This window comes from Pavona decussata, unplaced genomic scaffold (genome assembly GCF_977016875.1).
Source record: "Pavona decussata unplaced genomic scaffold, jaPavDecu1.1 SCAFFOLD_6, whole genome shotgun sequence".
Taxonomy (NCBI): Eukaryota; Metazoa; Cnidaria; class Anthozoa; order Scleractinia; family Agariciidae; genus Pavona; species Pavona decussata.
This window is the reverse complement of record NW_028145430.1, coordinates 7,251,662-7,277,500: the sequence shown is the minus strand read 5'-3', so window position 1 is coordinate 7,277,500 and position 25,839 is coordinate 7,251,662. Positions and strand designations below refer to the sequence as shown.

The window sequence follows — 25,839 nt, the reverse complement described above, 5'->3', positions numbered from 1 at the left end:
CTTATCTTAAAATCATGACTCGCCCTTGTACGGCCGTACGCGGGCACAGAGGTAAGCTCGTGGGGGAGGGAGATGTTAACGTGACTAGCTCTATGTATTTGATAAAACATGCCGATATCACATATGCTACGTCTTAATTGCAGTGAGGGCCAATTTAAGTCCGTGAGCATAGATGATACACTACTATAACGGCTATAATCGTTGTTAACAAACCGCGCTCCGCGGCGCTGTACAGACTCAATGCAGTCAATCCCTTTTTTGGTGTTTGGAGACCAGGCAACAGTGGCGTATTCAACAATCGGGCGCACTAAGGATAGATAGCAATGTTCTTTAACAGATCTGTCACACGATGAAAGGCTCCTCTGAAGGATCCCTAGGACTCTCATGGCCTTCTTTTTGGCTTCAACACACTGCATTTGCCAGCTCAGCGTACATGTTATGTAGACACCGAGATACTTTTGATAGCAAGTACCGTCGAGCTGCACATTACAAAGGGAGTAGCTAAACTTAAAAGGAGATTTCTTTATAGTAACTGACATAACAAAACATTTTGTAGGAGCAAATTTCATCTGCCATGTTGACGCCCACGTACTAGTTGATCGAGGTCTCGCTGGAGAGCTAGGTGATCTTCGGTGGAATTTATCGGACGATAAAGTACACAATCGTCGGCAAAGAGCTTTATGCAAGATGCAATATTGTGGGGTAGGTCGTGCTAACGAAAGGGATCTGTCTCATATGGTCTAGGGGCCGACTTTTCTCTCCCTCACTGTCTTGTCGGGGGGAGTATCGGAAAACAGCGCGGAACCATCTCCAGCTGACATAAGCGAACCGCGGGCCGAAATCTCGTGGTGCATCGTCATGGTACAACGCTCCGGCAAAGTGTCTAAAGGGAACGGTGTCGGCTGTATTTTGCTCTCATTTTCAGCTATTTTGATATTAAGGCTGGCAAGTCATCCGAAGACATCGTAGGGAAAGAAGCGTTTCATTCATGTTCGTTGTCATGTCCTTGTCAAATTGTGGACGGGTATTGTGTACAATTCATAGCCTCCCAGCTCCAAATAGGTCAAATAAAACGGCAGGACTGCCGGAACTCGGCAATTGAAAACTTGAAAACTCTGAACCAACGTCTCCGTTCAGTTTAAAAATATTTAACACATGAAAACAGGTGTAACGCATTTCGCTGCTGATGTTATCTGGCTCAGTGCTAATGCTGTCAAATAACATGCTTTGGCCGCTGATTTGACGCACACTGGTTTGCGATAAGGAAGCGAGCGAAAAAGAGATTTAGATTACATTGATCGGTGGTGATCTGGTGCCTTTCGATCCTCGTTGTTCCTGAACTATGTGCTGTTCCCTCAGCGGTCCGCTGTGATACCGATCGGCCGTTGTGCTGTTCGATTGTAAGTTAGTAACTAAATAATTGAACAAAAAGACATGCATGCGTTTCTTTATGCCTCAAAGATAAGACGAAGTTTCATTTGTTCAGCCGTGTTGCACTGAGCTGTTTTTCTTTTTCAGCTCAGATCTCGCTGCCCTTTCTAAAGGTTGGATTTAATTGTTACTCTTTTGATCACCCAGTCTGTTTTTTTTTTGTTTGTCTGTTTGTTTGTTTGTTTGTTTTTGTTTTTGTTTTGTAGCCTGGGACTACACCCATACTAATTAGAGGACACAGGGGACACACACATTAAAAACTGGGTCGTTGTATATTGCTGTCTTTGTATTGCTGTGTATTGCAACATCCGCTTCTTGTGATTGGAACAAGATGAACGGCTTTAAAAATTTTGACCAAGATACTCTTCGTCAACAGAAAGGACTACAATCATGGGACTCCTTTGTCCTTGATGAGCCTTGTGCACCGTGCCTTGTACAATGCAAGTCCCATCAAAGACATATTTCAGAAGTTCTTCTCAGCAGTAAGAATGACATTATCTATTTTACCCTAATAAAGCCATGTGCCATTTCAATGCCGTTTCGTTACCCAATTTTATTTAATCATTTTTGATTTTATTGAATATAATTACACAGCGTGTCTCTCTTGCAATTAAGCTTAATTACACTCTTTTCATAAGAACCTTTTTGTATTTTGTATTACGTTGAAACTGAGATAAACCAAAATTTAAGAACATACTAAGAACATTACCCACTCGCTGAGAGTCAGTAAGAACATTTTTATTACACTCGCTACAGCACATGATGGTTTTCTGTATTTCGCCGCAAAATCTGTGGTCGAACCTCTGTGGTCGATATTATTCGTAAAGCCAAATTAATCTAACGAGAGTTGTCTGCTGCAACATCTTGTACCAAGTACTAGAGTACATGTAAGCTGCGCAACCGGAGCATGTCAAGAGTAACTTGGCACCACATTTCGGTACATATTGCTCATTGATAGGTGTCTTGGTAACGTCCGCATAGATTTATTGAAACACTTTGACAGGTAACTTAAGAACATGTTTAAAAAACTGCCAAAAAAGATACGAACGTTTAGCCTCAGCCTCAAAATTAGACATTAAGGTGTAATTAGAACGGGAACATACAAATATTCATAGATTAGTAGTAACTCTATAAAAATGGGAGATTCCATGCCCCTCTGTATCTACAGTTTGCGCACCAGATTGCGGGAAATGGGTGCTCACACTCAGCAAACTTCTCATAGAAACTGAGTTGGCGTTGCTATAGCGAACTCGACGTTCAGGCGTTTCTTCAGGTTTTGCGTTCACTTTTGCGGTGAAACCTTGATTAACAACTGATCCAAAATCGGGAAGAGATGATACTCTTCTACACTGTCCATTCAATGCTTCGCTTGAACATGAAGCCAATAGGGATGTATTCGAGTCTTTAACGAGAATATTTGGCATCATTTCATAGGCTACTACTTTTATGACATTTCTGAAGTTTGGCAGCCTCAACGAGTATATGAATGGGTTCACGGAACTTGGAAATAGAATGGACACAAACTGAAAGTCTCTGAAGATGTGAAACGAGTTACAGTCGCATGATGAGCCAAAGTTTAATACATAACTGAAGGAAAGTGATGGCACTGTTAAAAACATAAAAGCACCAAGAAAGAGGAGAAATGTTTTGGTTACTCTCTCATCACGTTGGATTAATCTCGATGTCATGATTTCGCCATCCGCAAGAGACTGAAGTAGTTTTCGCTGAGATTGAAGGCTACGAGAAATCTTGTGGTTTACAAATATTAATATTACCAAAGTGAAAAGAATGGTGGTGTTCACAAAAACAAAGGTATATATTATGAAATCAACGTAGAGATATGTAAAAGGAAAGACCACTGAAATTAGCCAAATAAACATAGACGCTTTTTTGACTCGTAAAGACGTCAGCCTCAAGCGATATTTCAAAGGCGATGTGACGCAAATGTAACGATCCAAACTCAAGGCCGCAATTCCCAACACAGACGCGGAACAGGAAATGAAAAACACAACATGCATTGTCTTTATCAAGGCGGGATAATACAAACCCATTCCCTCTAGCAAATGGTATGCAATGGACAGAGGAAGAACGCCAAGACCCACCACAAGATCGGCTGCTGCAATGTTCAACAAGAAAAGATTGAAAGGTGTTCTCAAGGTCTTGAAAGGATCTCTGACAACTGCCACACAAATAAGAAGGTTTCCTGGCACTGTGATTAGCATCAGGAGCGAAGAAACTGCAGCTGTAGTGAAGGAGAGTGTATGCGGGGCTGTTGAATTTCGGCATTCTAATGGCCCTCCAAACGCCATGATTGTACTGCTGTTTAAGCACTCAATTTAAGAACTGCGTGGGCTCGAAAATGTCTGGGACGCAAGGTGTATGGCCAAGTAAATATTCGTCTGTAGTTACTGGGTTAAAATGCAAATGCAAAGCGCTAGTAGAAATTTATTGACAAATTACACCACATGTGGACTTTATCAGGCGGCTTTATCTACCGTTTCTGAAATCAACAGAAATGAATATTTTAAAGCTGTAGCATGCATTTCGTAATAAATCAAAATCAAAAAAACCTCGGATTATTTAGGAAAAGTTATAATTTAACTGTTTTGTACTAGGTTTTTGCACAGTTTACCTATATATTCACACAAAAGGTCTATGCCGACAACAGCTCTATGGTCTCTGATCAAAATAGGATGCAAGGACAACTGAATCAATTGGGGCCGCGAATGTGTTTGTTTTATGACGATTGTTTTAAATTAATAAGCAGCGCCTTTCATTGGACAAACAGCACCAAAATCAGAAAGTAAGGCCCTTCAAACAGGATGTTTAAACACAGCTATCCGGCAACACACTAGATAAAACTGACAAGACTGTTTCAAGTAACAATGTGCAATCTGAAATTAACGTTAAAGACCACCAATGTCATATTCAGTTTTTTAATTTTACTAATGGAGGACATATCCTGAAAAAACTAATTTCTCCGTGGCGATTTTTGTCGTAAATGAAAAAAATTTAAATCAAGGTTGATTGTAATGCCCTCATAAACTATTTCTGGTTTCATTTACTGAGCCGTCAGTGTAAATAGTCATTGTAAACACTTTTGTAATATCGATCTCTGAAAGGGTTTTAAGCTCTTTAAATAGAGCGAACAGTCTTCGAAATTTTAGTCAAACGTTTAATTTAAATTAAGGAGGGAGCCCATGTGGATCTTGTCTGACCTTTTCTGTAGATCGACAATACCTTCACTTAGTTACAAGTTAATCAGTAAAACATCGAGAAAAAGAATCAGCTTTATTGTTGAAAGGAACACTATTACTCATGATCTGTTTTATAGCGCATTTTGGAAACGAAAATGGGGGAACTTGAGTCGCGACCAATTCTCTTACAGAACATCCCGGCGAACGACACGGCTCATCAACAGTCAGTTGATGCACCTGCCTGGTAGTTTATAACAAAACACCTAATCATGATTGCTTTTATGAACAGGCGACGAGGCCGGGTGGTTAGGGCGCCGGTTTGTAATCTCTAGGTCCTGAGTTCAAGTCCTACCCTGACCACTAGCTGGAGTTGTACAATCAACTCTCGCCTTGCAGACACTCCGATAATACGGACAGGAGCTAAATCACCGGTAGAAATAAATTATATACATACGTTTGACTGAAATAAATTCCCGTAATTACGGACTCTCGCTATTAGGACACTAACTCGCGGTCCCGAGGGTGTCCGCACTAAAGGGAGTTGACTGTATTTATTAACAATATGTGGCCTTAATGAACGAGATAAGTAAGTCTTGTCTTACACACACCAATTCAAGTTACTGAGCTCGCAACTTTAAAAGACCTGAACTCAACAGTTTATCAGCCTCGTACCCAAACGTTTCCTCCATCACGTGGGCTAAGGCGCAAAACAAGGTAATGTAAATCGTCGAATAAACCCCCCCCCCCCCCCTTTCCACCCCCTCACATATGCGCCCCCCTCTCCTATGGTCGAAATTTCGAAATTGAAATAAGCGCGTCCGCCCTCGAGCCCGGCGCTAGCGAACTCCCAATCATGAAATATAATAACTTCATGAATTGTAATAACTGTAGTGACTTTGCAGCTACAACTGAGTTGTCCCGAGTTATAATTCCTCACGGTCGTATTTTGTAATAACGCGTTGTTGTTGTGTAATAACACAAATTGCTTTGTAATAACGCGTAGTCTTAGTGTGTAATAATCCAAATTGTCATAAACGGTAATAAGCTAAAGTATGTCGGGTCGTGTTTTGTAATATGTCAGTTTGCGTTATGTATGTACAAGTCTGATTATCGGTTTCTTTATAAAGCAACGGAGCCATATCGTGATAAAGAATTATTTCAGGACTTGCAAACATCGTAAGAACCGTTGAATGGATCAGTTTTACGCACTTCAGTTCATGATACGTACCGCTGCAAACCACTCCACCGTGGGTTCACGGAAAAACACAAAGGGACGGAAGAACGGGAGTTCTTTCATATTCCTCTTTTTAAACATATTATTCAACCAAGGGTAGAGTGAAGGTTATTTGCAATATTAATTCATACTTTCAGATAACAAGCTTGCAGGGTTATTAAAAAGAGACGATTTCAGATAATTCAAATAAGTGTAAACTTCAGAGCCATCTGACAATTTAGAATAGAAAATTAAAAAAAACGGACTAAGGATAGTTACCTTTGTTTTAAAACCACATCAGTTTTTGGTTTATAAGAATGAGAAAAATAATTTACAATATTTCGGCATCTCTTACAGAGTCATAGTCATGTCAATGGACAGCTTAATATTAACTGTCCGTTTGTTCAACTTAATTATTTGACTACTGACTGCAATAGAGCCAATCGGCCGATTTCTTTTTTTTTTTTTTCTTTTGCTCATTCTAATAAACCGAAGCTTGGTTTAAAATCAATCTACATCTACATCTACATTTATTAAGTTGATAAAATCTTGTAAGACATCACATCAACTGTAATAAAAGCTAAAATAAGATATACATATATATACACATATATGTACATATGTATAAGTTGAATAAAAGTAAATATGTCAAATAACCAAAAAATAGATGATAATTCAAAATTATAATTTACTTTAATTTACTTCACTTATTTCACGCGCTTTCCTAAATTTAACTTAAAATCAGATAATGACTTGCAATTTACTAAGTCAGCGGGCAGTGAGTTCCACTCGGTTATTGATCTAGGAAAAAAGGAAACTTTGAAGACGTCCTTACAAACTTTTGGCATTCTATACTTAAAAGCATGGCTGTTGCGTGTTCTTAATTCACTGTTTGGTATTAAAATAAGTGTTCTTCTGAATTTATGACTACTAGATTATGACTAAGTTTGTGCATTAAAGTCAATCTGTTTTTCTTTCGTCTTGTTTCTAATGTGTCCCATTTCAGATCAGATAACATGTCTGTCACACTTGCTGTTTTGGAGAAGTTTTGAAGGCAAAAACGAGCAGCTTTTCTTTGAACTCTCTCCAAGGTTGAAATTTCTTTTTTGTAGTGTGCGTTCCACGAGGCACTTGCGTACTCCAGTTTGGGTCGGACGATGCTGATAACCATCCCCGGTCTCCGCGTTTTATTAATTTTCAAATAAGTCGGTAAGGTGGGTATTATTTTAATAAAAGCAAACAATAAGCAAGGAACCGCATGGTAGAACACTCGACTCGCGCTGGTTGTTCTACGTTTTGCTGTGCTTCACCGTGCTGACGAGAGCCAACCAGCTCGAAACAGCTGTCCACGGTTGCCGCATTCTGTTGATTCTCTCTTTGGTCTCTATCATGTCGCTGTCGTGTTAAATTTTCTACGCAGTCCGATTAGCCTTGCAGAAATTTGAGTCATTATTTTGATATTCATCTCATACTTTCCGTTAACATGCACGCTTACATGATTGTTATGACTGTGTTCTCGTGGTCGTTCCTACTTGAAAAAGTGTAGGTCGTATAAATGACACCCAGCCCACAGTCAGTGTTTGGAGCGATAGTGCAAGTCCGATAATTGTTGGAGGCCGTACGCCTCGGGTGACGAGTGTTGAATAATATATACTCTGTACATATAAACTTTGTGATTCAACAAATTAAAAGCCTTTAAAAATTTGGTTCTGTGTTAAAAATAAGCTAAGGGAAGTGGTCAAAACTACTATACTCAAGCAGGACCCACTAAACCACAAAATCAGAGGTAGGTGATCTCTGCCTGCACCCCCACGGCCGATCCTCAACCTCAAAATATTATGTCTTCACCTTGCATAGCTACCCCTCTACCCAGCAGTAAAAAATCACAATGAGATTCAAACCTCATTTTTCATGTGCTGACTCTTGCTAGCTGAATATTTCTGTGTCAACGCAAATTACTATTTTAATATCATGGCCTTTGCAACATTTTCCTAGAGACCTCTTCGACGAACCGGCTTTTTTGTGTTTTTCTTTATTTATTATTCTCTAGCCTGAGTAAGGGTAAGGTAGGCAAATGACCGCAAATGTAAAAATCTTCACACTTTTTTCCAGGTCTTTCCAGTTTCCATGTTTCTCCGCGCAAGCCTGGTTACGAAGCACTCAATATGGCTGCTTACACGAGCTGTCTGCAGTGTTTAAAATGTGAGCTTTTCAAGGTGAGTGAAGAAAATCCTTTTTATTGAATGCGCGAATTTTACTAATTCGTGAAGTCGGTACACTCTGTAGAATCTAAATTGAAAATTTAATCTTAAGTTTCTTTATATATTTGCATGTTATTTGTATAGCGAATTACAAAATGGTTCATTTTACTTCTCATGCCAGGATCCTTACAGTGTTAAATGATTTTGTTTTTGTTTTTGCCCCTGCATGTAGCCATTAGATTTGATTTGAATTTTATGCATGCTTGATCAAGTTCGAGGTCTGTCTAACAGGTTTTGCAAAAACCTTATTTGATGCCTTTTGGAGTGAATTGGCAGCTCGCTTCAAAAATGACGGTCTAACAACTTATTAAACAAAAGCTACTTACATTGTAGTTTGGTATATTTACTTATTCATTTGTTTATATTTTCTTATTTTCTTATTTCCATTTGTTAACCAACCGACCATCCTACTTTAATTTCATACACTCTGCACAAGAGAGTAGTGGGAAATTAAACATTCAGTGGGGATAGCTTTGTATTCCTTCAAGACTTAATAATAATGATAATAATAATAATGACAATTTTTCAAAGCACCCTATCCAAAAGTTCAAAGGCGCTTACAATGAAGGGTAAAAACCTAAAATGAAAATATATCAAGGTATAACAAAAATTATTCACTAAACTAATGCTTAAAACTGCAAGTGTTTTTAGACTACGCTTAAAAAAAATAAGATTTGTTGCTGCCAAATTATTCTTCGTGGTTTTTTGTATTTCCTTTCTAGACTTTAAAGTTTCTTTGTTGTCATTAAGTTTAAGTTTCTGTGGTCGAACCAACGGATATGTTTGCCCACGTACAAGCAACGAAACAATGCTTTCAATTATCTTATCTATAGTCCTTTGTAGTTAGTTAGCTTTTCCTCGAACGTGTTCAGGAAAACGCTCAGTTGTAGTCAACGTGCCATCGTGTAAAGATCAAGACTATAACTCAAGTTTAACGCCGTAAAATCCCTAACGCGGACACAGAAGTAAGTCTCTTTACTTTGTGCATGTTACTGTTTTTATTGCCTTTTTGTATCGGATTTACGAAGTTTTCACTTTTGTTTCTTAAGTTTGTAATAGCGTTAGTACTTAGTCTTACTATAGTTTTCGTTGTATTTACTTCTTAGTTTTCGAAACCGCTTTATACATCGCTTTGTTACCGTACCGCTTTGTTATCGCTTCGCTACACATCGCTTCACTCCACCGCTTCTTCAATAAACTTTGTTTGGTTATCTTACCGTCGTGAACCTTTGTTGTGGCAAACCGTTTTCATTAGCGCGTATAGAAGTTCTGTTTCTTAACGTGGGATTAACGACCGCCTGTGAGTAACGATCCGCGCTCACAAGATTTGAACTACATTAAATGTTTAATACACTCTGGAACCTTGGGTATTCCAGAGTCTGGGAGCACAGACTGAGAAAGCATAATCACCATAAGATTCGAGCCTTGACCATGGGATCACTAACATGTTCTTTCCGAAGAACGTAAGTTCCGTGTAGGAGAAAGCATGATCACCATAAGATTCGAGCCTTGACCATGGGATCACTAACATGTTCTTTCCGAAGAACGTAAGTTCCGTGTAGGCCTATACATCTCCAGCAAATCACTGTTATATCTAGGACATAAAATTAATTATTTAAAGCTTTGAAGGTCAAAATCAAAATTTTAAAAACAATTCTTTGCTCAATATGAAGCCAGTGAAGTTCTTTAAGTAAAGAAGCAATGTGGTCATATTTATGACCACACAAGATCAGTGGTGCTGCACAGTTTTGAACTAATTGACTTTTTTACTGGCTTATTCTTCAGCCAGTCTTCAGAGTGTGGAAGGTGTACTCACAAGTTTTCAGAAAGTGTCTCTGCATGCATGAGATCTTATCAAGTTTGGCCACGCTCTGCACTCTGCAAACTGGATTTTTGTAAGGGCTTGTTTTAGCATTGGTGGGTGGGGGGTAATATTAGAGGAACTTTTGCATTAGATAATTGGCTGGGCATAACAATGAATAGAGCTTAAAAGGGACTTTGAAACAGTGAGCTAAAAGCCCCAAACACCTAACTCTAACAGTCCGTGGTAGTTGAGTTAGTTTCCACACAAATGACTTTATTGAAGAGACTTGTCTGATTGCACAGTACCCATAACAATAAACAATATACTAAATGTTCCAACTGTCTTGTATGAGGGCCTTCTTCATTACCAGCTATTCAGCTTCAGTAAAAGCACCATCAAGTTGCCTGTTGTTATGACTAAATCTGTGCAATTTTGTCGACAGATGCCTTCAGCTTCCAAATTTCTTCTCCGTGGATTATTCACAGGTCATCACAGTGCAGCTACCTCACGGTTAGTTCTAGTCTCCTGCACAGATGCTGCGTGGCTTATTACATTCCTTCCTCATGGACATCTGACCCCGGTTGTTCAAAGAGTGGATAACTTTATCCAGCAGAGCAAATGTACTCCAAACAATGCTTTTGGCAAGTTTTCCACACAATCCCATACTTAAATTTGACACGTGCTTCAACTACATTCACAAATAATAGGCATATCGTGATAATCTTGCACACATTTTACAGTATCTGCTGGATAGTGACCTATCCAGTGGATAAAGTTATCTGTTCTTTGAACAACTGGGGCCTGCTCCATACAGTGGCAAATTTGAGTTAGCAATAAAAATGCTCCATTGAAAGCATATCTTCTAGATTTTTAAGATTTTTTAAGTTAGTACTCTAAATACTTACCAGTAATCCTCTCTGGGTGCTTGAAAGTCAACACAAAGTGCATTTGAAGTGGAGTTGTGTCATGTAAATGTGCTCTGCACAATTATTACAAGAGATTATTTGTCATACATACACAAAACATATAATTAAAATCAGAAAACAAGGATATGGTATCTTTTTAGGGCTCTTCTCAAAATAGCGGACAAGCAGACCTGTCACTTTATATGGGAGTTCTTCGAGAGGCTTGAAATGCTGTCCTTCCAGTGTTCCAATTTTAACTCCAAGATACTTACCACAACACCTTGCTTGCCTCCTCCCTGCCAATATAAACTCACTATGACTCTTTTTCTAAGCAGGTTACCACTTTCAAGAATTCCCTCTTTGACATTTTGGCATAAATCAAGTAAGCATTTAATAAATATGAATTAATTAGAAATTAAGTTTGGGAACAACCACCTGATCTTGAATTTTAGGTTTTTCCCTTACAATACATTCTCCTCCACTACCTTTCTTTGCCGTTGGTCACCAAGGATGTTTACAAGGTTGTGTTGAAGACACGGCAACACTATTGAAAATGTACCTTTTTTGAGAACTTTTAATGAGAGTGATAGCTGAAATAGAAAAAAAATTGGGGAAATGTTTTTTGGAGTAAATTATACAGATTGACGAAAAAGAACTTTTGTTGTTGGTTTTGAAGCAATCTCAGCAAAAGCAAAAACAACCCATTGGTTCGTAGTATAATTATGGTATACATTTTGTACCCTGAACCTTTTGGTATTAAATACTGTAACAGACAACACTTGAACCACAGCTTAATGAATCAGTTGGCTTCAATTTTACATATGTTACACTGTGTGTAACGCATTCTCAGTTGTCTTACCCAGAATTCACTTGTTCAACATGTTGATCGGTAATTTAGTTTTTCTCTCAATATAAAACAAGGGCAACCTAAAATGGCTGTGTGCTAAAGAGCAATGAATAATATTATTGATATGAGCTAAAAGAAAAAAATTTAGATGCTGGTTAAAATGGATCCAAAACAGCATATGTACAGTAGTGCAAAAACAAGTGAAAGCTGGGAAATACTATATTTATTTTATTTTATAATATTTTACTTAGTATATTAATGTACTTGTACAGTGGCACCCCGCCTTACAACCACCTCGTTAGTACGACCACTTTTTTTGTGCTCCAAACCTATTGAAATTCCAGTCATTCCCTTAGTTTTACAACCTTGTTAATTCAACCACCCCATAATTTTATTATGACCACATTTTCATGGCTCAAAGGTTGTCCCATTAACAGGGTTCCACTGTATTGAAAAGCTCAAACATTACAATGAAATGTTGCCTCATTTTAAGTAACCCAATGAAGTTTGAGCATCTAACCTATTAAAGCTGAAAAATGCAGTTTAAGTTCATTTAGACACTCTTATTCTTTGATCATATCAAAAGCTGGTTTTACTTTAAAGGGGAAGTGTCTTGAGGTTTCTTACCTCTTTTGTTAAAAGGTTACAAAATAATTCCAGAACAACGAGAGGAAAGAAATCAACTCAATTCTTGAAAGGAACAACTCGTGATCTCTTCCAGCGCATTTTGCAAACAAATATGCGAGAACTTGAAAAACCTTAGCCTAACATTTTTCAAATTTCAATCCATTCCGACCTACATGTACTCTGTCTCTGGCTAGAGGTACTAATCGGCAGTTTTATTGCACTGACCGGGGTGATAATTCAATATAACAAAACTAGACAATTATTTTTTTGTTAAGTTAGAAACATAACATAATCTTTCATTAATTTTTTGGTTATCATAGTATTTAGAACAACTTAGACTACTGAATACTTGCTTCAGTTGATAATCTGTCTTTTTTGTTTTCAGATTTACCATTCAGATCATCCCCAGATCAGACACCAGCAAACAGCTGTAAATTAGCAACTTTAGCAGAAATTGAGGTATTATAACATGGTAAACAGTAAAACTTGTTTGATGATGTTCAGCATAAAGTGTATGTATGTATGCATTTTACAGTGTATTCCCAGTTTTTGTGCATTTTGTAACAAGCATAATCTCCAAAGAGCACTGTGTGGGTTGTGAATATGCTGTGATTCACAGTAAATGGTAAAAGAAACTGAACTGAATGTTATCATTAATTAATTTTGTTCTTTTTAGCGTATAATTTGACTGTTGCTTATCGAACTTGAACCCTGGATGTTTCATCTCATATAATTTACATACAAAGTTTTGGCCAATGACAACAATGAATTGTGCACTTGTAAGCTTTTTTTTATCTTGATTCATTTTTCATTCAAACACTGGTGGTACAAAAAGATTGGCTGGAGCTTATTGCTCTTTTACAGTTGTCCATCGTTAACAAGGATGACATTGATGACAATGGCAGGGCAATAATAATTATCAATAACATGACATGTATAGCTGAAGAGTGGAGATATTTTGATCCTGTTTGAGTAGGAAAAGCAAAACAATTAAAACTTCTCAAATTCAGATTTTTTTCTGGTATTTTGTGAAAATGGATGCAAGCACAGTAAGGATATATGCAAAAAGAATGAGCTTTAACTTTAGGTTGTCATAGTTTGTCATGATCCTGTTCTGCTTTAAATTATTGTCCCAGATAAGAGAGATAGCTTTGTTAAAAAACCACTGACAGAACACTAACCTGGCAAACAGTATATTAATAAATAAAATAATGTATGTTAATCTCTCCATCCTACTCCTCACTGATTCCCTTCCTTCAATTAGTTTGTAACACTGCTTGTCCATAATTCTTCACTCCTGTACACCTCAGTTGAAATTAGGTTGAGAGCTAGTAAATTTGTTCAACCGAACAAGAGGCTCTGAGGACTTGAGAGGAGCCACCAAGCAAAGTCCACCAAGTGCATTGATGATAATAAAAGTGATCAAATTTCAAGGGCATGTATGTTACTCAACATCCCACTGTAAGGACAGTGTTAGGTCCTGGACGAATTAAGATGTTCTAGATGCTGGAAATCAAGTCAACCACACTTGGATGAGCTGGGTGAACATAATTCACTCTTTTTGATCTCCCATCGTTTTCAACAGCTCTTCTCTTTGTAGACCAGTGTCCCTCTCCAGCAAGTGAACAGTTCTGGCTGTTTGAATGGATAGCTGTTACTGTACGTTTTTACGTGAGAGGTCACATGTTACAACTGAGCAGCCTCCTAGTCCTTTCTTCCGCGAGTTGCTTTCCAAAATAATCTATGCTCATTTCATCTCTCTTGTCTGGATGTTTTGTCCAACAAATAATGTTAATGAAAATTCTTTGCACTCTGTGGCTGATGTGTTAAATGGAAGTTGTTATTTGATCTATTGGCAGAGCAAACAATTCCTAAAGAGAAGACTGACTTATTTTGATTTACTGATCAAGCTGGAGGGCCTGGATGGTGCTGTTCTTGATAATTTCTGTCAGTTTGTGGCTAGTGCAAGCAAAATGATGAACCTGGAAGTAACAAAAAAGTAGGTTGACCTTCATTTTAAGCCTGAGTTGTGATTTCTAGTAATGTTATCATTCACTACAAGCACTTAAGTGTGCAAAACTTTAAATAATTTGACAAATTCAGTTGCAATGAAACTCACAGTTGCAATGCAGTGTAATGTCAGTGTTGTTGTAAGTTGTGAATTTAACATTAACCAGTGATTGATTTGATGATTTTTTAGGTTTAACCTTGCAACAGAGAACTTTAGTCAGACACTGGCCCACCCTCCAGACAGCTACAAAAAACACAGTGTAACATATCACTTTAAAAAGCATGGTCGGATTATCCAGGTATATATTCTGAGTGTTATTTTGAGCTACATGTATCATTTAACACGTCATCAGACTAGTGTTTTATGAAATGCTATAGCACTAAACAGATTCAGTTGCTGCACACCCTACATGAACTGTGCAGTTCCAGAAAAATATCCATACTCCCCCTACAGAAGGTTTTTTGTTTTGTACCCCTTCCCCCCCCCCCCCCGAAATTCCAGTTTAGCTTCATACTTTGCTTCTAAAATTTTGACTTTTAAGAGCCTCCTCCCCCTAGGAATTTCTGATAACCTTCTATGGGATAGGTATTGATTTTTTCTGGAACTGTACATTGTCAATAAGTATTATTTTAATGGTTTATGTAATACTTTAGTTGAGAGTGGAGACTGCTTATGTTAACCCCCAGTCTAGACTCTCTTGATTCAGTTTACCATCTCTGCTGTCCTACAGTCCAGCTTCTCCACCAAAGTACTATACCATTCAAATGTTAATGGTATTGATCTTTAGTGGAGAGTTGAGAGTCTCTCTTTAGGCCCCCAGTCCAGCCTCTCCACTGTCAGTTCAGGGGTTCACCCTTCTAGCGTAATTTCAACATTTCATTAAGGTTCAACGGGAAAAAAGGCACAATCCGCGTTCAATCTCTTACCTAGTGGGAGTGTGACACAAAAAAGACAATGAGGAAGTCTTTTATTTTTGACAAGGGATTCAATATTTATAGTGCACGTAAAAAGCGGGAGATTTCTGTTCCAAAGCAGGAGAGCGGGAGACGAGGCAAAAAAGCGTAAGTCTCCCGCCAAAAGCGGGAGAATTGACATCACTGTACATGTAGGTTTGACCCCTGTTGGGGGAACTCGGATTTTCTTTTTCCCAGTACATACTGTTTGAATGCCCTTATCACTGACTGAAAAATACATCTCATTATTTATTCTCCAGGCATAAAACATAACATCACTAGTTTTTAAAAGTACTTGCCCTTGTTAATAGGCCAATTTCGATATATTAAAATTCATACCTAGGCTTTTGGCAATAAAACAACAGAAATTACAAGGAGACTCAGAGATGCATAATTATCGATATCTTTTGTTTTATTCCCGTAAGTCTCATAGCCAAGCTAGAATTTTAATATGTCGAAATGGGTCTATTGACAAGAAATCCTTTTCTTTAAAATTTAAGGTTTTGTTTTTCCTTCTAATCAATATTTTTACACAGGTTGGCGAGGTTCCAGTTGAGAAGTCAGATATTTTCGTACAGTATTTGCAGGATAATGTACCAGCCGGTGTGACAGTTAATTTGGAACTGGTAAGCTTTCTTGTTCACCCAGCATACTTTATTGTCTTTCCCTAAAGTCGAACATAGTACAGAGTACAGTAGCTAATTCAAATCTTTCTATTAATGCTGTGTTGACAAGGCTGGTCTCTATCACAATAATGATAGTAATGTCATAAAAAGTGTTGGTTATCTTGATTTGAAATGATACCTTAAAATTAGTCGCTTATCTCACGATTGTGCCACATGTCGATCGCGACTCTACACTGCCGGTCTTCATCAAGCGATGGGGTCAATTGGTTTTGTATCAATATGAGATGTACCATGGTTGACGTTAATTGCTGCATTTCGATCCTTGCTTCATTTGTTTATAGTGATTGGAAGGTTTTCAATCCTCGACGTTCAGACGTTATTTGCTCATCCCCAGCTAGGGTGATCTCGAACATAATTGTCTGTAGTACAAATTAGTGTTGGGACCAATTTGTGCTACAGCCAAATGTACATTTATATCTTGATTTATTTCATCCTCAGAAAAAATGGCAAGATTTTATTTCACCCCCTGACCCAAGATATGTGGAGCAAAAGCGGTTGGAGTATGAAAGGATGCGGGAGAGGAGGAAAAAGAGAGACGAGTAGGAAAGGATTCAACGAGAAAGAAATGTGACAATTTAAAGCAGACATGTCAAAGTGTGGGAGTGTTTCTTGGTGATTGACACTATGATGTCATCGTTATGATGTCATCGTTTTACAGCGAATCCACGCATGCTCTCTGTACACCACGATTTATGGCATAATCAGAAAATAAAAGGTCTTATCGTTGTTTGTATGTTTTGATTCTAAATTTTGGCTCGTTTAAAATAAACCATACAGCACACGCTACTCTTGTTTGTGGTTAACATACTTCATTCTGACCCAAACCATTATGCTTTTGTAATGTGCCACGTGGTGCGTCATTCTCGTCCCAAAGGCTGCGATCTTTTTGAGACTTTTGAGAACTCACAGTTGTGAGGTAACTAGTCCGAGAGCTAGATAAGTGGTCGTTTCTTCCACAAACTCGAGCTCTTTAGCCGTAGCATCCATGTTTTCACGAAACAATATTCAGCCCCCGCACTATCAGTAGACTGCGAACAGTCTCTTTATTCTGCTAAGTTCTCAAACCCCGAGAAACACTTTTTCCTCCCTTTCCCCAATCCCTCCTCCTTCACTTTTCTAATTTGCATAATCTTACCGTCGCTTTGCGAGCGCGATCTGAGGGGAAAAATGGAGCGCTTGCAGTCTACACTGCCTACCATTTATACGGCTTTTAATGGCGTACAAAGCTGATGATGTCACATAAATTAAGCTTATGAAATTCTGGGATATTTTGAGGTATGGAAAGAGTATCATGGAAAGTACCGACTCTCAAAACATTGTTGTGATCCGAGGCTGTACACAGTACTTCATGCGGCAATTAGTAGTCTTAACAACAGACGTTAAATAGAAAACACCGTTCACTGAACATGTGCCGTTATGGCTGGAATGCTGTGTTTGTTTAATTATACAGAAACACATGGTTTTCGATTGAGCCGGTCGCACAACAGCTCGTTAAACCAAAACCAAAGTAATTACGCTGACCAATCACAGCAGACACAAACAGCTCAACGAACCAATCAGAATTTAACGCAAATTCACGTCACCGGCGCCAAGCGCTTAAAAACATGTCCGAACGAGGTACGATGGGTTTTGGTTTTGGTTTCGCTTTTCGTTGGTTGAAAAAATTGCCAATCGCCTAGAGTAACAGCAAAACCAAAGCAAATGCTACTTTCGACAGTCAACTGAAAACCGCTCTTACGATTGTTTCATCTTAAATACCTCTAACTACCTCTGTTATCAAATTTTGTAATGAAAATACACGCTAAAAAGTCACGACGTTTCGACCTCTCTGAGGCCATTTTCAAGTGCGAGAAAAAAATAAAAACCTTAGCATAAATATATTCATACAATTAAAAATCGGTAAGAATGTCATGAACGCTAAAATGTGTAAGTAAATAATAAGTAAATAAGTATTATAAAGTTAAAAAAGGACATAAAACAATGAAACAATGAAGCAATAATGAGGCTTGTAAAGAACTGATCGAAACAAATAATTTAGCGCGGATGGAATCACACTGTTTGTTTAGTGATGGTTTCAGTCTCAGATAAAAAGCATTTCAAAAATTAGAAAAATTGTTGGTATTAGAAGTTTTTACATTTTCTGTTAGAATATGTGCATCTTACTCACCACGCCAAGTTTCAAGCCATTACAAAGATTGGGGTGCCTTTTTTCGGACTATTTTCATCGAGTTTATAATAAGCAAATTATCGTCTCGGGAACACGTTCTGTACAATTAAAATATTTGTATCTGTCATACAAATAAAACTGTGGGCATTTTTGCTTTGTTTTAGAAACTTTTTTATAGTAGAAAGTTCCGCGATTGAATTAAAACATCAAGTACTAGTTGTAACTGTTTTGGGACAAACTAGTTCAAAAATTTGTAACTCTCAGTGTAGTATCTAAGGCTATGTGAGGGGTGGGGTGGGGTGGGGTGGGGTGGGGGTGTTCCATACAAGAGAAAAACTCCAGCTCCCAGCTAGTCAAGAAGAGAAATCCCAAAAAAAGATGACATTACGTAATTACATTTGAATTCAAGACATAGAAAAGTAACAAAAAAAACTAAAATTGTACATAAGAGGGGTATCGAATGGTCTTTGCGAGCATTTGCGAGCATGCGAACAGTGTGTGTATTTTTGCGAGCACGAGCAGTTGTCAAATATTTCTTGCGAGCAGCGAGCTCTTTAGAAAAATACAGATGGCGAGCAGCGAGCACTTCGAGTACTTCGTAAATTTTCTGCTAGCCGGAATCTCTATTTTATTAATAGGATACTTTGTTTTGCGCCGGAACAAAAGGTGCAAACCAAGGGCGGTTCAACCAGTCCCACCATCTTACAGCCAATTGTGCCCTGCTCAGTGATGCCAACTTTCGTCACGTAGCTTCACGTGAGTCAGTCAGGGTGAAGAACTTCAAGAGCTCTCAAGGCGATCTACTAGATCCAAAGCCCGCGATCTAAAGTTTTTTTTTTTACATATCGTTTATTATATTTCAACAAGAAAATTAACGATAATAAAATAACATGACGTTTCGACGACTTCATATCGTCATTGTCAAATGAGTAAAAATGGAAATAACGGATTATTTCCATTTTTACTCATTTGACAATGACGATATGAAGTCGTCGAAACGTCATGTTATTTTATTATCGTTAATTTTCTTGTTGAAATGTTTCTCAAAATCGTTTCGAATCAGAAGTTTATTATATTTATAAAAAAAGAGTACAAAGCAGGATTAAAGAAATTTCCAGCAATCAAGCACATGTTAAAGACTGAATGCGAGCATGCGAGCAGTTGCAAAAATTTTGCGAGCACGAGCAAGCGAGCACCCAGCTAATTTTTACGAGCAATTCGAGCAAAGGCCAAATTTTGCGAGCACTTTTAAATTGAATGGGACCATTCGATACCCCTCATAAGGGTTCTTTAAGGCCAGCAACTGAATAATTTGAAGAACTTGTAATATTCGGCTCAGACTCATCGTGTAAGTCAGAATCAATGATACCAGGGACATCAAAATCTTTATCTTGAGAGGGCGAAATTTGAAGTTGTTCCATACTGATTCCTGATCCGTGTCTACTAGACAATGATTGCGTCGTCAGCCGGCTCTTCGAAACAAGGTGTGACCGGTAATGGTCGCTTAGCATTCATTTTCGCTCCCAAAACATTTTGCCATGTAGCTGATTCTTCACCTGGATATTGTAATGGTAGATTTGCATTCAACAGCTCTCCAAATGGAACGTCTTTTCCTTTTGCTGGCTTTTCAGTTGTGACTTTTGTACGTCCTGGATTCCCAACGAATCCTGTGTTATACCGCAGTTCTACCCCCTTCAGATTTCGCTGCCTTGTTATAGTACGCATACGTGAATGGCGACTGTTCCGAGCTGCCTTTTCCTTAATAATTTTTCTCAGTCTTGAGAGAACTGGAATCTCGCGGCGATGCTGTGCTGCAACTCGTTCGTTCTGCGGTTTCTTTGCTTGGAATCCTGACGCTGTTGTTTGATTGGAAAAGCCAAGGCTCCCCGAATGGCTTCTTTTCTTTCCTTTCTTAACAGTTGATGATCGCCCGATTTCTTGAGTTGCCTCGAATTTCTTACCTACGGTGACTTTGTTGAAAAATTCAACGCTTGAAACTTGGCTTCTTTGCTGCCCTTTTTGAACATCGAAGGATGAACGCTCATTTTCACGATAAGTTAGAGTCTTATCTACGCCGACTTGATTGGAACAAGAAATACTCTCTAGTTTGCTTCTTTTCTTCCTTTTGCTAACAGCGGATGAGCACTCGATTTTTTTAGGGAAGGCATCTTTCTTATCTACTCCAATTTCATTAGAATATCCCACGCTCGCAGTTTTGACGACGCTACTCTTCGTTTCGTTAACATTGAAGGATGAGCACTCAATGTCTTGAGAAGTAACTTTCTTGTTGTGATCGCCGTGGACATTGCTGGGACAGCCAACACTTGCAGCTTTGCTTCGTCTCTTTCTTTTTTCAACGCACATGAAAGAGCGCCCAATCTCTTGATTTAGATTAACGTTTCCTGTCTTATCTGCGCTGTTTTGAGGTAGGACAGTCACCTGGGAGCTTGGGACACTCGCATCTCTATGAAAATTCGTTTCTAAGCTAGCACTTCTAACTTTTTGGCTGTAAACTTGACGTGTGGCCCACATTGGATGACCGTGAATTTCCCTTCCATTTGCGGCACGAGGTTGCTTAACGCCCGTTGCGTTGCCATTAGTTACTGGATGCTTTGAAGAATTAATCTTGGCGCAGTTCTGATTTTCATACTCCACACTAGTAAACGTAGTTTTACCAGTAATTCCAGAATAAATTCGCAATGAAGTACTTACTTCTTGACCAAAAATATATAATCCATGGTCGTTTCGCTGTGAAAGTCATTCCGCCGCTCCGGCTGTCGACGTTTGCTGTAGTTACTTTCATATTTCTCTCTCGTTCATTCTTCTTTTCACAGCGACCACGTACATCCTCCCCTTTAATAAAGACTACAAATAGTCCTCCTTCATCCCAGATGGGCATCTTCTTTTTCTCGTAAATTTCATTGAAGAACGAGAATCCAACTCTCGCTGAACACAAGCACACGGTTTGTTCACAACATATAGGAGTGACGGTCATCACACATATCACTACTATGACAGCAGAAATCACTATAAATGGAAACAATAAAGCCGTGATGATAACACAATTCAGTGTGATAGGCCATTCACAATACATCTTCGCGTGCTTCCGTACCGGTCTTTCTCTCTCTCTCTCTCTCTCTCTCTCTCTCTCTCTCTCTCTCTCTCTCTCTCTCTCTCTCTCTCTCTCTCTCTCTCTCTCTCTCTCTCTGACCAAACTTTCCGTTATTTCGATCGTTTATGACGATTTTCCATTTGTTCCGTCATAATTCACAGCTCGTGCATGAATTTGAAGGCGCGCGCTGTTTGATAAACTCGTTATTATGCATTCAAATTATGTCTTTTTCTCTGTTAGTCCCTTGTGAAGCTGTGCATGGTATACCCCCCTCACACCCACCAATTATCATCAGCTATCATGTTCACGTGGTTAAACGGTTCCAAGAAGTTCATGATAATCGACTCTAGTTGAGATGAATCCCATTCGTACTGCACACAATTCCTGCGTCATTAGCGCGCGCTTGTTGGAAATCTGGATCCGTTTAATCTCTCAAAATTCCCGAGAAGTTTTCGGGCCCGAGGAGCCATTTATCAAATCCAGTCGAAGCTCTCGTAAGCGACCACCTCGGGAATTTGAAAAAAAGTGGTCGAACTAGAGCTGGTTGCTTAAAGCCGGCAACACACCAAGCGATTTTATACGCCGATCGCGGAGAAATTGATCGCCAGCGAAAATCGCAGGCGATTTTCGCCACCTCCGATTGATGCGGACACACCTGGCGATTTTTTTCGCCGATCGCGACGATGTGGCACTTCAACCTTGTTTCCGGGCTCCATCGAGGAGCGTTTTGAAAAGTCATGTGATAAAATCGCCCAACCTGATTATAGTTGACTTTACTGGCGATTCGCAGCGATGAGCGTAGAAAATCGGGGGAACTGGCACACTCGGCGAATTTAATCGCCGATATCTGACATGCCAGATATCGGCGATTTTATACGCGAAAATCGCAATCGCTGCACCGGGCACACCTGACGATTTTCGCCGATCGCCAGGTGTGTCGCCGGCTAAAGAGAACAAGCTCTTGCAAGCGACTGATCACTGAAACAATAGAGGCTGGTCGCTTACGGGAGTTTTTTTTTTTCCTGGCACGGCTGGCGAAAGTAAATCCACGTATCTACTGAGATTATTCAGACGATTGTGATGTCTCATGTATGTGTAGTACTTCACAAGAGCTATCAAAGAATGTGGTGATGCGTTACTAGAGTAACAGTGTCTGACTTTGTTGACTCAGTTCACTCATATAAAGTACAAATTAAACGTTGAAGTTTCACATGACAACATATGACTCTAGGACTTCAGATCGAGAAGTATCAACTTTCATAAAGTGTTGAATTCTACGTACAGTACATCAAGCTCTCTTAAAAGAGCTTACAAACAAAACAAAAAACCTCGATACCGTATTTATTCGATTATAACCGCCCTGGGCGCTTATTTAATTTGGGGCCCATGAGGGTGTGCGCTTATGGAGGGTGGGCGCTTGTTATTTTCCCAACACTTTCAGCAAGTGATTAGGACAGTGCCTACTAATAAAGAGCTATTTTTGTGGGACTTATGACTATGCGGGGAAAGCAGATCTTAGCAAGGGCTATTGAAATCCAAAAAGAAAACTGGGGTAACCACGCATTTTTAGAGATAATTAAACCAGCAATTATTAAAAGAAAAAACCGAAGCACTTGTATGGCGTTTTTCCAAATTGAAGTTTTATTATCTCTGAAAAATTCATGGCTGTCCCAAATTTTCTTTTTGGATAAAAAGAGCACTTGCTAAGCTATGTTTTTCTTTCTCTGCATAGTTTTAAACCGCGCAAAAATATCCCTGTATTAAAAGGCACCAACCAGGAAACCCGAGTATCTCGAGATGCGCAGAACGTACGCGCAGTGGCAAAAGTAGACACGGTCCTTGAACTGCGTATCATTAAGGCATTAAGGCAGGGGCCAAGCCAACTGCACTGCATCTGTAAGCATTAACAATGAAATGTAATTTCACCAATTGCACAAATCGCAGAGTGGAGAAGACTCCTTCCTCACGTCTCTACTCAAGTGTAGGTCTCAATAAAACAAGATGATTTATTTAACTCAGCTCAGTTTTACATAACATAGGTTGAATTTACATAGGCAACTTAAACAGAGTTCAACTAAGGAAAGTTAAATTATAACAACAAAATAGAGAGCGAGTTGGGATCATCCAAATAGCAAAGCTAATCTAGTGGATGACCCCAGAAACAAAACACAATTACAGATCGACAGAATTAAGAATATATCTTTTTTTTTAAAAAAAAAGTACTTCTTCATGCGGCAAAGCAGGTAATTAATAACAATAACAATAACGAGATGACATTTCATCAGTTGCACAGGGTCACTTAGTTTTTTTAAAATAATACATACACTCTGTTTTTTTTATAAGAACCTTTTTTATAAGAACGTCGAGGCTGAGATAAAGCAAAATTTTAAGAACGTATTAAGAACATTACCCAAGCTGAGAGTCGATTAAGAACGTTTTTAGTATTTTGCTAATCTGTATATAAAATCAAGGTAGCAAATGTAAATTAACAAAATAGTAAGGGCATGTTTTGTATACAATGGTGACACACATCTCGGTTTGTCATAATCACTTTGATAGGTTTCCTGGTCACGTCCGCATTGATTTACTGAAATACATGTAGTGTATACCATGTAATTTAAGAACATCTTAAGAACGTTTTAAGACTCAAATCGCAAAAAATATAAGAACGTTCAGCCTCAGCTCCAAAATTAGACGTTCTTATAAGAAAAACAGAGTGTACGGCTAGTAAACAATCACATAAAGTTTGAGAAAAAAATTACGACAAGTTTTATTTCGAAGGAATCACCTTAACTGCAAGTCACGAAAGCAGTTACTAGCTTGTGCGAGTCTCTAGTGCCGTCACAAATCAAGCTTGAAAATGGCGAGTTCGTTAAGACCAAAGTTGTCAGCATGAATTTTTCTCTGTGAGAGGGAGACCCACTCTGCTCTTCTTGTCCAATCGCCCACGCCCATCTAATAAGCGGTGATTCATCAGTCTTTCTGTGGTGCTTTTTGTTTTGAAGGTTGTTGCACTGAATATCATCATTGCTCCTTGCGATCGGGAATGGTCAGCCAACTTGTGAAAATAGGGGTCCCTCACTAACCTACTACTACTCGACGGAAACAAATCGTGTTACTCTACGGGGCGTACTTTGCGTGTCACCTCGCGTGTTCCCACGCGCTTCTTGATCGGGGAAGCCCGGTTACTAAGCTCTAAATATGGCGGCTTCCACGAGCTATTTGCGCTGCTCAAAATGTCAGCTTTTCAAGGTAAGAACTTAAGTAATCACTTTTTAACAGATTAGTTATTTAACTAACCTGATAAAAGATGTACTTTGTTAACGCTGCCCTAAACTGTTTGGCATTTAACTTGGTTTCTGTAGCATAAAGCAAAGCAACTACAGGTAGGAGTGTTGCTGTTATGCGGGATCCTAGTCCATCTCAGGGTTACACAATGTTTCCAGTAGGTACTTATTTTACACCTGGGTGAAGGGAGACAATGTAGAGCTAATTTTCTTATATAAGGAAAACAATACAGCAATGTGCAGACCAACCTAACCTTGAACTACCAACCCACTGAGGTCCCCTGATCTCCCGACCAAACCATCCGATCGAAAGTTTAACAAATTAACCACTACACCATCACACCTCCACACTGTTTGTTCAAGAGTCATAATATAGAGAAAGAATACCTTGGATAGGAAACACACAAGGTCAGCCCTATAACAGTTTCCTGAAATGAAAACTGAAAAAGATAAATTTTAATTAAATGGAAGAGAAATGTTTTTTTTTTCTTTTTCTTTTTTGCTTTTCTAATCTATTTTCTCTGTTTTTCTGAAGGAGCTTGTGTGTACATGTAGGAGTGAGCATTAGATTAATGTTTTGCTTATGATCAAACATTTTGCAAACAATTTTGTTGGATGCCGGGCATTCAACAATGTTTCCATCCAGTAAAATACAGTGTAATTGAATAGAATTGATATAAAAAATAAATATCAAAAGTGTTAAAAAATGGTTTTGAAAAAAACACAGACATTTCGGGTATATAACCCTTCTTCAGTGTGGAGAAAACCATTCAGTGTAATGTTGAGCATGTTGGTTGACAATGTTACTGGATTTAATAGGAGCTTAATAAGATTGTAGATATGGCTTTCCTTTATCATCACTAGTAGTCAGCAGATACAGATAGTCACTCCGTGTAAAGTTTTGTTTATTGTTTGTAAGACCTTTAAATGTCATATTTTTTGTTGTTGTCAAGTTGATCAGTGTAATCAGTAAATTTGTTCCACTTTGATTCTCTACAGAAGCTTTCATCCGCAAAGTTCCTTTACCATGGATTCTTCACGAGTTCTCACAGCACGGCTGCTTTCAGGTAAGGTCTGCTCTTGGGTTGTGCACACCTTCTGTGGGATTTGTCGTGTACACTGTGCATTCCTTCCTCAAAATGTCTGATCAGCTGAACAAGAACTGCTGTCCATTTACTAAAGGGCCTAATTTCACTGCTGGCCTGGAATTATTTTTATTTGAAACTATCACATTGAAGTTTTAAATTTGGAATGGTACTATTAAATACATGCTGTAGCAATTAGCCTTCTAGAAAAAATACCCTCTAGGCTTATGAAGCAGTTTCCCTGGAAATTATG

The 25,839-nt window shown here is 38.7% G+C and overlaps 3 protein-coding genes across 8 annotated transcripts in view; 2 read left to right on the top strand and 1 right to left on the bottom strand.

Moving 5' to 3' along the window:
* Positions 1-2,394: 2,394 nt before the first annotated feature.
* LOC146489541 (trace amine-associated receptor 7h-like) lies at positions 2,395-4,407 on the bottom strand. The gene has a single exon (XM_085111779.1). It carries the CDS (start codon positions 3,738-3,740, stop codon positions 2,541-2,543), a length of 1,200 nt encoding a protein of 399 aa, XP_084967905.1. The 5' UTR covers positions 3,741-4,407; the 3' UTR covers positions 2,395-2,540.
* Positions 4,408-7,970: 3,563 nt separating this feature from the next.
* Positions 7,971-25,839, top strand: part of LOC146489540 (small ribosomal subunit protein uS10m-like) — a 24,330-nt gene continuing 6,461 nt past the window's right edge. The window contains exons 1-8 of one of the 5 annotated variants that reach the window (XM_085109372.1): positions 7,971-8,057; positions 10,349-10,416; positions 11,147-11,193; positions 12,671-12,744; positions 14,145-14,284; positions 14,486-14,594; positions 15,786-15,875; positions 16,374-16,668. In XM_085109372.1, coding sequence (XP_084965498.1) covers positions 8,007-8,057; positions 10,349-10,416; positions 11,147-11,193; positions 12,671-12,744; positions 14,145-14,284; positions 14,486-14,594; positions 15,786-15,875; positions 16,374-16,478 — 684 coding nt within the window. In that variant the 5' untranslated portion in view covers positions 7,971-8,006 and the 3' untranslated portion in view covers positions 16,479-16,668. Of the gene's footprint in view, positions 8,058-10,258; positions 10,417-11,143; positions 11,194-12,670; positions 12,745-14,144; positions 14,285-14,485; positions 14,595-15,785; positions 15,876-16,373; positions 16,669-25,839 lie in introns of those variants that run through there. The other 4 variants (XM_085109365.1, XM_085109356.1, XM_085109359.1 and 1 more) reach the window with 4 other exon arrangements.
* LOC146489539 (uncharacterized) overlaps positions 24,335-25,839 on the top strand; it is an 8,179-nt gene continuing 6,674 nt past the window's right edge. The window contains exons 1-2 of one of the 2 annotated variants that reach the window (XM_085109378.1): positions 24,335-24,466; positions 25,501-25,568. In XM_085109378.1, coding sequence (XP_084965504.1) covers positions 24,416-24,466; positions 25,501-25,568 — 119 coding nt within the window. In that variant the 5' untranslated portion in view covers positions 24,335-24,415. The remainder of the gene's footprint in view (positions 24,467-25,500; positions 25,569-25,839) is intronic. The other variant, XM_085109375.1, reaches the window with a different exon arrangement.

Excerpts from the sequence above, each read along its gene's own strand:
- LOC146489541 (XM_085111779.1), bottom strand. The coding sequence starts at position 3,740 with ATGGCGTTTGGAGGGCCATTAGAATGCCGAAATTCAACAGCCCCGCAT.